The sequence below is a fragment of the Harpia harpyja genome, chromosome 16 (assembly GCF_026419915.1).
Source record: "Harpia harpyja isolate bHarHar1 chromosome 16, bHarHar1 primary haplotype, whole genome shotgun sequence".
Classification (NCBI taxonomy): domain Eukaryota; kingdom Metazoa; phylum Chordata; class Aves; order Accipitriformes; family Accipitridae; genus Harpia; species Harpia harpyja.
In genome coordinates this window covers 20,609,560-20,622,953 of record NC_068955.1, presented here as the reverse complement: position 1 = coordinate 20,622,953, position 13,394 = coordinate 20,609,560, and the positions used below count along the sequence as shown (strand labels likewise).

General features: G+C 40.7%; 1 protein-coding gene across 5 annotated transcripts in view; it reads left to right on the top strand.

Annotated features, from left to right (window-relative positions):
- The window catches only part of DENND2B (DENN domain containing 2B), a 182,294-nt gene that overhangs the window by 126,582 nt on the left and 42,318 nt on the right, over window positions 1-13,394 (top strand). For all 5 annotated transcript variants that reach the window (XM_052810928.1, XM_052810927.1, XM_052810931.1 and 2 more), the window contains 6 exons: window positions 1,870-2,018; window positions 4,753-4,968; window positions 7,803-7,899; window positions 8,841-8,885; window positions 11,190-11,374; window positions 12,012-12,121. In XM_052810928.1, coding sequence (XP_052666888.1) covers window positions 1,870-2,018; window positions 4,753-4,968; window positions 7,803-7,899; window positions 8,841-8,885; window positions 11,190-11,374; window positions 12,012-12,121 — 802 coding nt within the window. The remainder of the gene's footprint in view (window positions 1-1,869; window positions 2,019-4,752; window positions 4,969-7,802; window positions 7,900-8,840; window positions 8,886-11,189; window positions 11,375-12,011; window positions 12,122-13,394) is intronic.

The following is a 13,394-nucleotide window of genomic DNA, read 5'->3' as shown; positions in this document are numbered from 1 at the left end:
GCTTAAGATTTATCCTGTTCATTGCATTAATCAAAAAGTCTTTCTTCTAAGTACCCCATGCACCTGAAGGTGTTCTTTCCATGTGGCATGTGGAATGACTATGATGATAGTGCAGCCTCTAGAATCAGATTCCCTCTGGATGAAATAATAAGCTGTGATTGCCAATTCAAACATTCTTCAAGAGCAGCAGTTATTCAGGCTTTTAATTAAAACAAAGCTAAAACATTCACTCTTGTGCTTATATTTAACTAGAAATCTTAGTATGATGCACTACCAAAGCAAAACTGTATTTTTACTTGTATTGTGAATACTTGAATTTGCTAAGCAAGAGCTCTTATTGCTATAATTGGTGAATCAAGGAGTCTCACGCTTCCAGGCTTAACAATGAAGTAGAAAGCACAAACTACTTTTGGGGTTTTTTTGTGCAATGAGGAAATGTAGTATTCTGTCTAGAACAAAAAAACCTAGTAGCCAAACGAACTGAGTATTAATCCAGGCCTTGCTCTCATTGAAAACACCTATGCCTTAACTGTCATTTCTGTAAAAGCAGTGAATATTTTCTGTAACAGAGTGAATAATAAATTGTGCTATAGCTTTCTGTCCTCAATTCTTAATTGATACAGTATGTAGTAAAATCTGAATTTCTTCTATTTAATAGCTTGTATTGCAATATATATTGTACTAAAACCATGAGTTTTAGAGTAAAGTTTAGATATAAAACCAAAAGCATGTTGGTTCAAAAGCTTTGAACCTGCATGTTTCAAGTTTCTGCAAATTCAAGTCTCAAATTTGAGTAGATCACTTTTTTGGTGATGATTTTCTGTGTAAGATGGTTGGAAAACTGGAAGGACCCTGTGTTCGAAAAACTTGAAGTTCTAAACCAGTTGCTGATTATGAACTGTCTGAAGAAATGGATACAAAATGTTCATTTACTAATGGCAGTCATTCATCTTCATGCTGCTTAGTTCAGTGGGAGGTTTAGGGAGTTCAGGAGTTTTCAGAAGATGGTGGGTTATTCCACTGGTCCTTAGGCTGCCGAAGGGTATTTGATCTCACTTAAATCTGGACTATAAATTTTGGTTCTGGTTTTCACATGCGAAAAATTCAAAGATTGCTGTCTGCTTTTTGATGTATTTTTCATTTATGTCATATTTAGCGATTAACTGTTCAAGCTTCTATATATTACTGGCAGGATGAGTTTCCTTCTGGGAGATATTAATTTTACACAAATTGAAATGAATAGCTGCTTAATTAGAAGGCATGATGTGTTTTAAAGAACACTTTGAGGATGCAGTATTGTCGGGGCAGAAATTCTTCCCTCATCTCATGCATTTTCCAATCTTCTCTCTTGGCACTGCTGAACTGAAGTGTTTATTCTTTCTTTGTCTTCTCTCAGGGAAAGAGAAAAGTGAAGGTAGCATCAAATAAAAGTTGTCTTATTGTGTGTAAAGGTGGTATGTTGAGAACAGTTATTTATTGCTATTCATTTCACCCTGTGAGTAGCTGCTATAGATCTATAAAATCTACTGATACACTTTAAAGTAGTTATGTGCCTTAGCTTTCATATATCAATAAATTTTCCACAGCTGCGGATGCTCAGAAGCACGTCTTGTGAAATCTTTGCATTTTATTAAAAAAAAAAAAAGCAGTAAAAAAAACCCCAAAGAAACTTGTCGACCTTGTAGCCAAGTTCTCCTCCAAATACTTCCAGCTGCAGCTAGAGGGATGAGTCATGCTGAAAGCTGAGGAGCTTTTCTAAAAGCCTTTCACTTGGTTCACATGATTTTTATTTTTTTTAACTTTACATTCCTGTCTGTTTTTCTTTTCTTAACCCCCCCCCAAAACCAAAACAAAACCAAAAATGTGAAGGCGAGTCACCCAAGGAAAACCCGTACGAGGATGTGGAGCTGAAAGGCCGTCACGCGGGCCGAAAATCCCATCAGCTCTCGGAGAATTCCCTAGATTCTTTGCACAGGATGTGGACGCCGCAGGACAGGAAATACACATCACCTCCCCAGGTAACGGCGTCGGTCTTTCTGTGCTTGAAGCTTATTTAAAACTTTTGCAAGAAAATCAGTCATGGCACAGGAAGAAGAGCAGCTATACCAAATGAGAAAGGGTATCTGGAAAAAGAGTGCTATCAAATGCATAAATTGTTGCAGGGAATGCTCTTGGCAGCTGTAGCTCAGCTTCTTAGTGCTGTGCTGCAGAAGCTGATGGCTCTTTGTGCTGGCTATGGCCTGATGAGTTTAAGCAGAATCCTTCCATCGGTTGTTTGTGAGCTGAATCTGGCCCTAAATTATTTGTATGGCTGCACCTCTTTGTGAATTGCCTCTGTGTTTGCTGCTGGGCTTTTAGTAGGGACAGGAGGGAAGAAGTCAGCTGCTTCATCTTGCCCATGTATTGTTACATGAGGCCTATTGAGACTTTGCTAATGTGAAGTATGTAGTGTGGCGTGTTTTATTGAAAAATGGAGAATGCCAAGTATGCCACCCCCAATAAATAAATTAATAATAAAATAATCAGAAAAACCTGACTGTCTGCATTTAACAAGGCTGTATAAGTTGTGTTTACAGCATAAAGTAAAAGACTAGGAACTTTGCAGACTTTCCATTTTGTGGTAAATTTTCCAAAGCAGTCTGTTTTTTGTGAATGCTATGAAATGCCATGTTGCTTTGTTGTTTATGGGATCATTGTGTTCATAAGGAAAAATATAAATTTCATCACATACTTAATTTTGAGATTCAAAACGCGTTTTAAAGGAACTTTGTTTTGCACTGAATCAACAGAAAATTTGCAGTTGAACAAAAGATCACAACAATTTAAGTTTTTGTCTTGTAAGGAGACCTAGAACAAAACTGAATATATTTTCTTTTGCTTGTTTTGTGTGCATGTAAGCATCACAGTCCAAGAGACAAAAGAACAGTCCAAGAGACAAAAGAAGTATCACCAGGATTCTTAGTGTGCACCTAACATATAATTTGTAAAACAGGAGTGTTTTCAGCAAAGCTACTGAAAAGGGAACAAGTGGAAAGTAGTAATTAGGCAGACCAAGGAGAAACAGAAACTGCAGCCATGAAGATAACCTCTTAGTGAGATACATACTATGCATAACAGGCTGTGTGTGTGTTAGCAGGAATTGTGCAGCATCTAGACACTCCAACAGGGTGTACCATTAGGGTAGGAACCATATAGGTCCATAGTAAGATACTGTCCATTGTTCTCTGTTTTACACAGGGTGACCAAAGAATATACAGATTAAAATACTTCTGTAAAGTTGCTCAGTAAATAAGTACTCTCTGGTATCTTTGCAACAGGGCTATCTTTATTCTAGTAGCTTCTTTTTGAAATGCTGCCAGGAGTTTCCTGCCAGGAGTCAGTCCTGCCTTAATTGCACTGTCATCGTGCTGATATATAAAGCAAAGAGACACTAAGAGCAGGTCAACTATGGGCCTGGGTAATTCTCCAATGACCAGAAATAGAAAAGTCTCAATTTCCTGAAGAATGGCAGCTTCGGCGATGATTTATCACCCAGTTTTTCCAGCATAGCAACATAGCTGGATTAGCAGCATGACTTTTTAGTCATGGATGATGATAAACAAGATGTCAGAGATCAGAAGGTCAGCAGGCTTTCAACAATCATCTCCAAAAAGAATTCCTTTCATAAAAGTATAGACTGGTGCATATTTTCCTGGTATGCTAACCTGTGGTAAGCAGAGACCTCAGAAACACTGGCTTGTGGTCATCTTGAATTCCACTGTGTCTTCTCCTTTCCCATTCATTACTTTCAGTTTTTGAAGTCATCAGATATAAAAAGAATGTTTTAATGATGACATTGTATTTGTGATGCAAAACCCCCACACACAGACACACCTATGCTTAATCCCAGATAGCATGGCACTGTAATAGGTAAGCCCTCCAAGTAGAACAAATGGGACATTTATTACTGCAGGTTTACAGCTTGTAATACTGCTAATAGAATATTAGCAAATGCCAACTGACAGCTGTTTGACGTAATAGTACTTTTTTCTAGACATGCTGGTTAAGCTTCTTACATTGTTTGTGTTTGGGAGGAGAAGGCAGGGACCCGGCCTTCCCAGCCTGCCAATTAACCTTCCCGAGAGCTGGGCAGAGCTGCTCGAAGGACTGCTCCAAAACCGCCTCAGTTTTTTAAAGATAGCTGTTACTTGGTGCTTAATCCTGTCAGTGAGATGTTCGCTTCCCCTGCAGTGATAACAGTTTCATGTTTTAAAGGGAATTCTTTGTGAATGCAGGACAAAGCTGTAACTGCCGTCTGCACATTGGCAGATCTTAAAACATCTTAACATCATGGAAATATAGCAAGCTTGATTTTCTGTGTTCTTTCTCTAGGCTAAAATAGCAGCTTCGATGTAATTGCTCTTGATTTTCACCACTGTAACTGAAAGAGACTGATCAGGCCCATTGGGTCAGTGTTCTGATGTCAGCCAAGCCTTTAAGTTAGGTTTGAAGGCTCATAAAGTTGATGTGATGTGGGTGCATGGAAATGCACTAAAGCCAAAAGTACTATTGTTTTCTTTGAACTTTAAAGTCTTAGATATTGACCCCTGTCTCTTCGTTTTGACCTTAAACCCTCTCTTCGCACATATCCCGCAGAGCAATGGCTCACCTGGTATGATGTCCTTGTGTAGCCACCACTCACTCACAAAGAGCTGCTTCTGCACTAAGTGTTGCTGAGGAGGGGAAGAGCTCAAGCTGTTCTTGTTCCCGCAGCTACCTTCGAAGCCCAGCAGCCAGTCCCTGCGCATCGGGAACTGGTCAGAAAGGAAGAGCCACCGCTTACCACGGCTGCCCAAGCGGCACAGCCACGATGACATGCTGCTGCTGGCTCAGCTTGGCATTCCCTCCTCCCCTTCCAGCCTCAATGAGGACAGCCTGAGTACAACAAGTGAGCTGCTGTCTACACGGCGGGCCAGGAGGATCCCAAAGGTACTGGCAGGGTGATCAGGCTTACACAGAGGATAGGTCACCTGTCTGCAAGAGCTTGCAAATTTCTATCCAGCCTTTAGCGATCACTGAAAGATTTTTGTATCCTAAAGGAAAATTGAGATCAAAACAGAAACAGTAACTCTAAGGAGCCAAGACATACTCCTTTCTTACATCCAGCTGTACTGTGAAAATCCCTTCCCTGAAGTGGTTAACTCTGACTCTGCCCTGGTCCAAGAGCAGCAAACATCTGATTGCCATCTTTGCAGAGTTGATTTTAAGCCAGTTCTGTTTTCCACACTTTTCTTTAAGCTCTGTGGGCCAGAGCATTGTTGTGTACCTAACTTTATGATTTTGAATGGGTGATGGTCAAGCAATTTTTATTTATAACATGCAGCAGCATCTGAAGTGGTATTTTTTTTCCTATCACTTGTTTACTGGTCTCTGGAAAATAACTATTATTGGCCTAATAGGTTTGCCTTCATTTACTCACAACATACCCCATCCTGATAACCCTGCTGTCTTGATGGATTTGAAGTAAAAGTTAATTTTCCATTTTTCAAGAGGTTTTCCAATTCAAAATGGGATGTGAAAAAAATACAAGCCACCAACAACAATGAAAAAACCCAACAAACCTTTTCTAGTACAATAGCAACAGAGGAGGGGAGAACTGCCAATATATTTATTTTTGGCTTGTGAACAAAGTTGATTTTTACTGTGTATTCAGCTCTTTCCTGTTCTTATTAGAGAGCATATTTTAAAGTACATGGCTGTAAATACTGTGAGTAGAGGGAGATTTTTATGTTCCTGTCAATTAGTCTGAAATTCTGTCTAAGATGGAAACAAGCAAAAAGGAGGAAATTAGTCCTATGTCCTTAATATTTACTATATTTTTACTTTCTTGGAATATACTATTTTACTCCACAAATGAGCATACATCTGTGAAGGAAGTTACAGAGTAACTTACAGAGTAGCTTACTACTTGGTTTTGAGTAAAACTTGAAAAGTTTGGCTGTTAGTTTTGTACCCAACTTTTTTTTTTTTTTTTTTTTTTTTGGATTTAAGGGACAGACATTCTCCTTTTCAGCATATGAATGTTCATAGTTTTATGATAAATTTTGTGCTAATTTCTGGTTTTGACCACTCTAGCTCCCAGCATCACATATTACTGGAGAATCTTAGGTTTTTATTTATTGAGAAAATGTTAGTTATTAGAGGGGAAAACTCGAACCTGAGAAACTCCTGTTCTGTACCACCCCCAGTGATGCTTTGTGAAGCATTATCCAAATGCTTTAAATATCTGGGCTTTCCTCACCACAGTGCAGGTATTTTACCCCTGGTAAAGCAGCTGAAGCAGACAAAGTGCCAAGCAGCACAGCAAGGGGAGTGAAAAATCCCAGCAAGGCCCCTCACTCCTGGTTCCTGATGCCTTGTTTAGTGCTTACGTGTAGGAATTTTTGGGCCAGCGCATGCGCTGGAGCCAGGCAGGATTTCATCCTGCTGCCTCTGCCGTGGTGCTGTGCAGATTCCCAGTGGGCAGAGCCAGGCACACAGCTGCAAGCAGAGAAGTTCAGCTGAGCCTTGCGGGTGGGTTGCACATGGCTCAGTCAGCATGTAGAGGCAAAATCCCCAATACTGCTTCAAGTGGGAGAACAAGCGACGATTTTAACACTTCAAACTATTTGTTCTGGGCCAGACCCTCTTCCTTTGCTGAAGAGGTTGCATGAGTTTTTGTTCCAGTCTGTGCTCTGTTACTGACTTTCTACTGTGTCTATGGCGAATTGGTTCTCTCACTGAGTTTATTTCTTTCTGCAAGCTGAGGTAAAACAGCTTTGTAAACTGTATTATAGTTCTATGAGTAAAGCTGCTATGGAATGAAATACACTATTCCTGACTCATAAAATCATTATGAAGATTAATTGCTACATATTTATGACTCTCCAGAAGTTACAATATTCTATTTAATTATGAATTCTCTAAACACAAGTTATCTCATTAATATTTTCCATCATCTCAGATTTTTTTGGATAGAGAGTTATTATCTGCATTAGCCCTACCAAAGGAAGTCATAAAGATGATTACCAGGAGTTAAAATTCTGGCTAGAGCTGGTTAAAGCCAGCGTTAGTAGCTAACTTCAAAATACTTTTGTAGAAAAGGATAAGATTAGAGAAAGTAGATACAGAACCTCTGAAGTAAGGTAAGTACGGCATGAGTTGGAAGGGTGAGGGAGGAGAACTCCATATGGGCCAGATCCTCAGCTGATACGATATAGCTTCAGAGCAGCTGGTTCACTCTGTACCTGAAAAGGCTCTCCTTCTGTGCTTATTTGAACACACTAAAATCTCAGTTCAGAGAGGTGCTAACACACAACACACATGTTACTCATTCAAAATAAGAATATGTTCTTAAGGCCCATGAGAGTTTGGCAAAGTTGGATATTGCTAATGGATCACTGTTACTTAGACAATGCAAGTGAAGAGAGGAAAAATAGTATAGAGACAGAGAAATGAAGTGGTAGAGGATAACAGCTACCTCTGAATCCTCAGGCTCATTGTGCTTTTATTGCAAGTGTCTATGAGATTTCTGAAAACGGGATTTAGGTTTCTGAGTGATTTAATTGTTTTTTAAAATATGTCCATAGGTAAAGGAGTGAGATTCAAACAAATGGGGCTCAAAATACGAGAGATTAAGAAATGCACTTTGAAATAGTAAAGGCTTTGGGGGGTTCAGCTGGGCTTTCATCTGCGGTCAAATTCTTTGTTTGGATAGATTATTTAAAAGTCTCCTGGCAGAAAAGTGTTTGGTCTTACTGATTCCTCATTTTCTTATTTTGCAGCTTGTCCAAAGAATCAATTCCATCTACAGTGCAAAAAGAGGGAAAAAACGACTGAAGAAACTTTCTATGTCCAATATTGAGACAGCATCCCTACGAGGTATTGCCCAAGCATCACAGTTCAGTGAATCCATTTGGATGTTACAGGATTAACAGATTCCCTTCTTTCCTTCACATCTACCCCAGGCTCTACTTTGTTTAGAACTTTCTTCTACAAACGATGATAACTTTCTGTCTGTAAGAGAAAATGGGGATGAGCTCAAAATAAACAAGATTCTCAGCATTGTCTATCCGATTAATCCCATGATCAGCTAGACTTAGGCAGCTTCTTCTTTAGTTCACTTTTTGAGTAATTTGCATCTGTAAGTTTTGTCCAAAATTCACAGTTTTGACCTTGTAATTCATTCATGCTTTTTCCTGGCATGTGAATGCTACTCATACTGTGCTTCAGGCTGCTTCTGGAAAAGCAGAGGCCAAAAAGAAATTCAGGCCATGTCTGTAGTAAGAGTATGATAGAGCTTTAATGTGAGTACACCTCAGAAATACGTCTTGTCATAAGGTTACTTCTGCATGTTACTCTCACTCAGTTTGGTGAGTTCTGGTAATTGAACATGTTGCCCACACAGACAAAGCTCATAAGGCTTACTTTGACTTTTCAAGTGCTGCATAACTTTTTTTCAAAAAAATTAAAATCTGAAAAAGAAGTAGAAGGGTCAAAATCCATTTTCCAAATGGCACATTCACCTCTGTAGCCTAGCATGGATGGGGGTTCAGTGCAACCAGTTGCTGTAATGGAGAATGAATTTTCACCTTCATCAAAATGAAGCTCTTATTCTCAAGCAAAATTGAAACTTAATCCAAGGAAAACACAATCTAAGGAGTCATTCAAACTGTTTATCTGAAGATATTTTAAAACTGAGGAGAAAGCATGCGTGAATCACAAAGCTCAGTGTGAGATATGATTTTTCCCAGTTTCACCAGTAAACCAAGTTTATGTTTGCTTTGGTTTTGCATTAACTGATCCCTTTATCCCTTCTGCAGATGAGAACAGTGAGAGTGAGAGTGACTCAGATGACAGGTTTAAAGGTAAGGGATCAGCCTTCAATAACTTCTAGTCAGCCACTGTCACAGACCTTATCAACATACATTCTGCTGCTGCTGCACGTTGTTCCTGTCCATGGCCTGTATTTTCCTTCCTGAACTATGCTAACTCCATTACTGCAGAGCTCACAAAGTTTCCAACACAGGAGCATGAATGTGGAAAGCAAGGACAAAATGAGCTGTGAGGATCTAACAAGGATTTGGCAACTGTGTCGTATAATGAAGAACAGGACCTTTGATAGATTTGCTTTGTCAGCCACTTCACAGATGCTGATGTTTTCCAGACTGACTACTGGGTGCAAACTTAGAGGGATGAGATTGGATAAATATGCTCTCTTCTTATTCATACACTGCTTTAAGTGTTTACTGCTAGCTGCTGTTGGAGGCAAGATTATGGGTCTTATCCAGCGTAGTGGTTCTTATACTCTTTTATAGGTCTGCAGTCTCCAAATTGTAGAAATTCCTTTATCAGCACCTGCACAAACTCTGCTTGAGCCAGGCCAGTAAATTAGTCCCTCATTTTCAAGAGTCCTGATACACAGAGAGAACTATAAAAAAGTTGAAGGCAGCAACAACAGATTTTATTACTAAAAACCTATCACGTTGTTAGTAAGTGAGGGGAAAAAAACCTAAGAGTGCAGAGCTGTGGTTATAAGATAAGGGGCAAGCGTTTGTGTCTACCTGCTGCAGATGTCACCTGCTTACTGTTCATGCAGGAAAACTTGATGGAAAAAATTGTCTTAGGGAAAAAGATTTGTTCCAGATAGGTGGTGATAAGACCACCCAAAACAGGCTGTATGCAACATTGCACAGTCATGTGTGGAAAAAGACTCGTTGCTCCTTTGTAGACAGGTACCAACGCAAAAGCACTTTCAGTTCTGTTTCTCTTTGTGTCGAAAAATGTGGGGGTTGCTTTTGCTCATAGCCCATGAAAGAAGACAGAAAGGGCCTGGCCTCTCTCTTGTTATTGGGAGGATATTCTGATTTCGCTCAGAGGATCTTCATTCTGATGGCTCCCTAACTTTCTGCTCCTGTATGACCTTATATTTACATTGGTGCTCTCAGGACATCCTGAGCCTAAGATCCAGTTGTCATGTGTAGCATGATAGGATTCAGTGGGTTCCCATCTGTGGGGGTGGGCTCTTTGGTTTCTCCTCTTGCAAATATGAAGCACTGGCCAGCAGTGTGGGGCTATCTCAATGCAGGACAAGGCAGGTTATTTCTTGGGATTTATCTTCCCTAGTTGTGCGGTGACACCATGCCCCAAGTGCTTTATCAAAATAATTTTTAATTTTTCTGTTGTTGAACCAGTTGTATGATGGCTGGTCATCAAGGGGTTTCCCTTTCTTTCTGTCAATTAATTACTGCTGTGATAAAGTGCTTGTGGCATCTTATTTCCCTACCACAAGGGACAGTCTGTCTTTTGCAAACTGTGGGCGGTGTCAGTGCATATAGCCTTAAGGGATTGACATGTGCTGCTAATAATTCATTTGCCATTGCACAGAGATCCTGGTGTGAAGAGGTGGGGAAGACCATGCAGGAAGCTGATTTTACTTAGCTGTTTTCACTTATTGGTCTACTAAAACTGGTAATGATATTGCTGACTAGTTCGCCATAGACATCTAGCGACAAGTCACTGAATCAAGGCGTATCTTTGAATCAGGACTGGATGTGGCCATGAAGCTAAGATTGCCCCTCAATCCAACTGGCACAAGCAAAGCAATCCCACAGGAGGCAATTTGCACTTCTCCTTTCCTTCTCCCTTCCCTGGAGATCATTCCATGGCTTGTATGGACTATGCCTGTGCTGTAGAGAAGGAGAAAATACACCTTACTGATGGTTCTTAGCATAAAGCTGTGCTATGTAGGCACAGGTCACAGAACTGTTTTTTGCCAATGTAAACCAGGTCCAAGTCAGGCCTGAGATGTGTCACCCTGGAGGCCCTAGTGCATCTGCACACCCACATAAAGGCTTACGATCTAGTCTTATGTGAGAAGAAAAAGCAGACCTTTGGCAGAGTAGCACTTATGAACTGCAAATTATTTCAGTGACTTAGTGTTGCATCACAAGTACTTGGAGAGAGTTTTGATTTATGGGTGCAATTAGTGAGGGAGACTACAGTATGAAGGTTTGCTTTTGAAAGGAGAACATGCTTGGAATAATACGCTGGCAAATTGAAACTCCTTTGTGAATGGCTGTGGTTTATGTGTACACATTACGGTCCCAGGTAATGATCTGTCTCTTTCTTTTTGTTCTTTTGGGTCTTTGTTTGTTTTTTTTTAATGTTAGCTCATACCCAGCGTCTAGTACACATCCAGTCCATGCTGAAGAGGGCACCAAGTTATCGAACCCTGGAACTGGAGCTGATTGAATGGCAGGAACGGGAGTTATTTGAGTATTTTGTGGTAGTGTCACTGAAAAAGAAGCCCTCTAAAAACACTTACCTCCCAGAAGTGACCTATCAGTTTCCCAAGGTAAAAGAAAAATTCTTATGTACTGTTCATTCTAAGATCAATAAAGTGAATAAGTGAGAAAATTGATAGAAATCTATTTTTTAAATGGAGTTAATCATTCAGCTTTCATAATTGTTCCAAAGTGATCTGTTACAAAGCGAAGGGCATAGAGAAGGTGACTGAAAGCTTTCCCTGTTTACAAATTTATCTTTTCCAGTGCTGGAAAGTTTGGCCTGATGGTAGGTGCTTTGAAGACTGTGTTTAAATTCAGTTTCTAAATATTTCATTTTTAACTCATTTTGGCTATATTAGGATTTGTTCCAAAACTCACTGAAGTCAATGGAAAAACTTTTGCTGATCTATGGCATTTCTCTTGTGCTCTTGCAGCAGAAAGGAATTTGAGTTAGGACTGTGTTTTAAGTGGCCATTGTGCAACAAGGGAGTTTCGGACAATTAAAAAAACCCAGCAGTGATTATTTCTATTGTACTAGCATCAATAAGCCTGTCCTTGGGTCATGCCTCACTCTGCAAAGCACAAATAAAGAACAAGCTGATGAGCCCTTGCTCTTCAGAACTCATTAGTAACCCCCCCTCCTGAGAGGTGCTGTGAAGCTGGCACTAACAGTAACTGACTGAACCTCATTTTTCTCCCCTGCAGCTAGAAAGACCAACCAAGCAAATGCGGGAAGCGGAGGAGCGTCTCAAGGCTATCCCTCAGTTCTGCTTTCCTGATGCCAAGGACTGGCTCCCTGTCTCTGAATACAACAGGTAAACCCTCTGGTGCTCCTCTGCTGCACAATGCTGATGGAGTGCATCTGGAGCAGCCACAGGCTTGCTGATGCCCAATTAAGGAAGTAGCAGTTTGAGTCTTGGCCACTTCAGGCTCAAGCAGCTGTATTTAATTTTTTCTTTTAAGTTCTGTTTGATTTTTCTTCCCTATTCTGCCTGCCTCACAGGCCTGTGTGGCTGAGGGGAAGAGGTTTGAAGGTTCCTCTCAGTGCTAAACCCGAAAGCATAAATGGAAGTATTTAAAATAAATTTTAAAAAGGACAGGGCCCTGCCCTAGTCATTTACCCCAGAATGCTTGTCTAACATTGCAGGACTCCTCTTCATTTGGCTCAAAGCAATGTTGTTCTGAGAACTTTTTTGGAGCCGAGCTCTATGCCGGCAGAGGAGCCCTATTTTCCTTCTCTCGGAGATGAATGACTACAGGAGAAGGGCAAGGGAAGGGAGAGCCAAGCTTGCATTTTCTTTTTCATTCAAAAGAAACCTCAAAAAATGTATCTTTTTTTTCCCCTGCATTGACGTGTCAGAACCTGTTGATCTGAAGGTGTAGAAGTAGTAGAATAGGCAGACAGGATAGAATCATAGAATGGTTTGGTTTGGAAGGGACTTCTAAAGGTCATCTAGTCCAACCCCTCTGCAATGAGCGGGGACATTTTTGACTAGATCAGGTTGCTCAGAGCCCTGTCCGACCTGACCTGGAATGTTTCCAGGGATGGGGCACCTACAGCCTCTCTGGGCAACCTGTTCCAGTGTTTCACCACCTTCATCATAAAACGTTTCTTCCTTATATCTAGTCTGAATCTACCCTCTTTCAGTTTAAAACCATTACCCCCTGTCCTATCACCACAGGCCCTACTGAAAAGTCTGTCCCCATCTTTCTTAGAAGCTGCCTTTAAATATTGGAAGGCCGCAATAAGGTCTCCCCAGAGCCTTCTCTTCTCCAGGCTGAACAACCCCAACTATCTCAGCCTGTCCTCATAGGTGTTCCAGCCCTCTGATCTTTTTTGTGGCCCTCCTCTGGACCCACTCCCACAGGTCCATGTCTTTCTTTTGCTGAGGACTCCAGAGCTGGATGCAATACTCCAGGTGGAGTCTCCCCATATTCCCCTGGGATGTGAGATGGCTTTTTAAGATGCATGGTCTGAGATGTGTGTAAATGAACTAAGACCTGTTCAGAGTGTGTCTAGAGGGACTTTCAACGATGACAAGGAACTAGCATTCACCTGCAGGAATTACTGTAGGCAAGAATACGTAT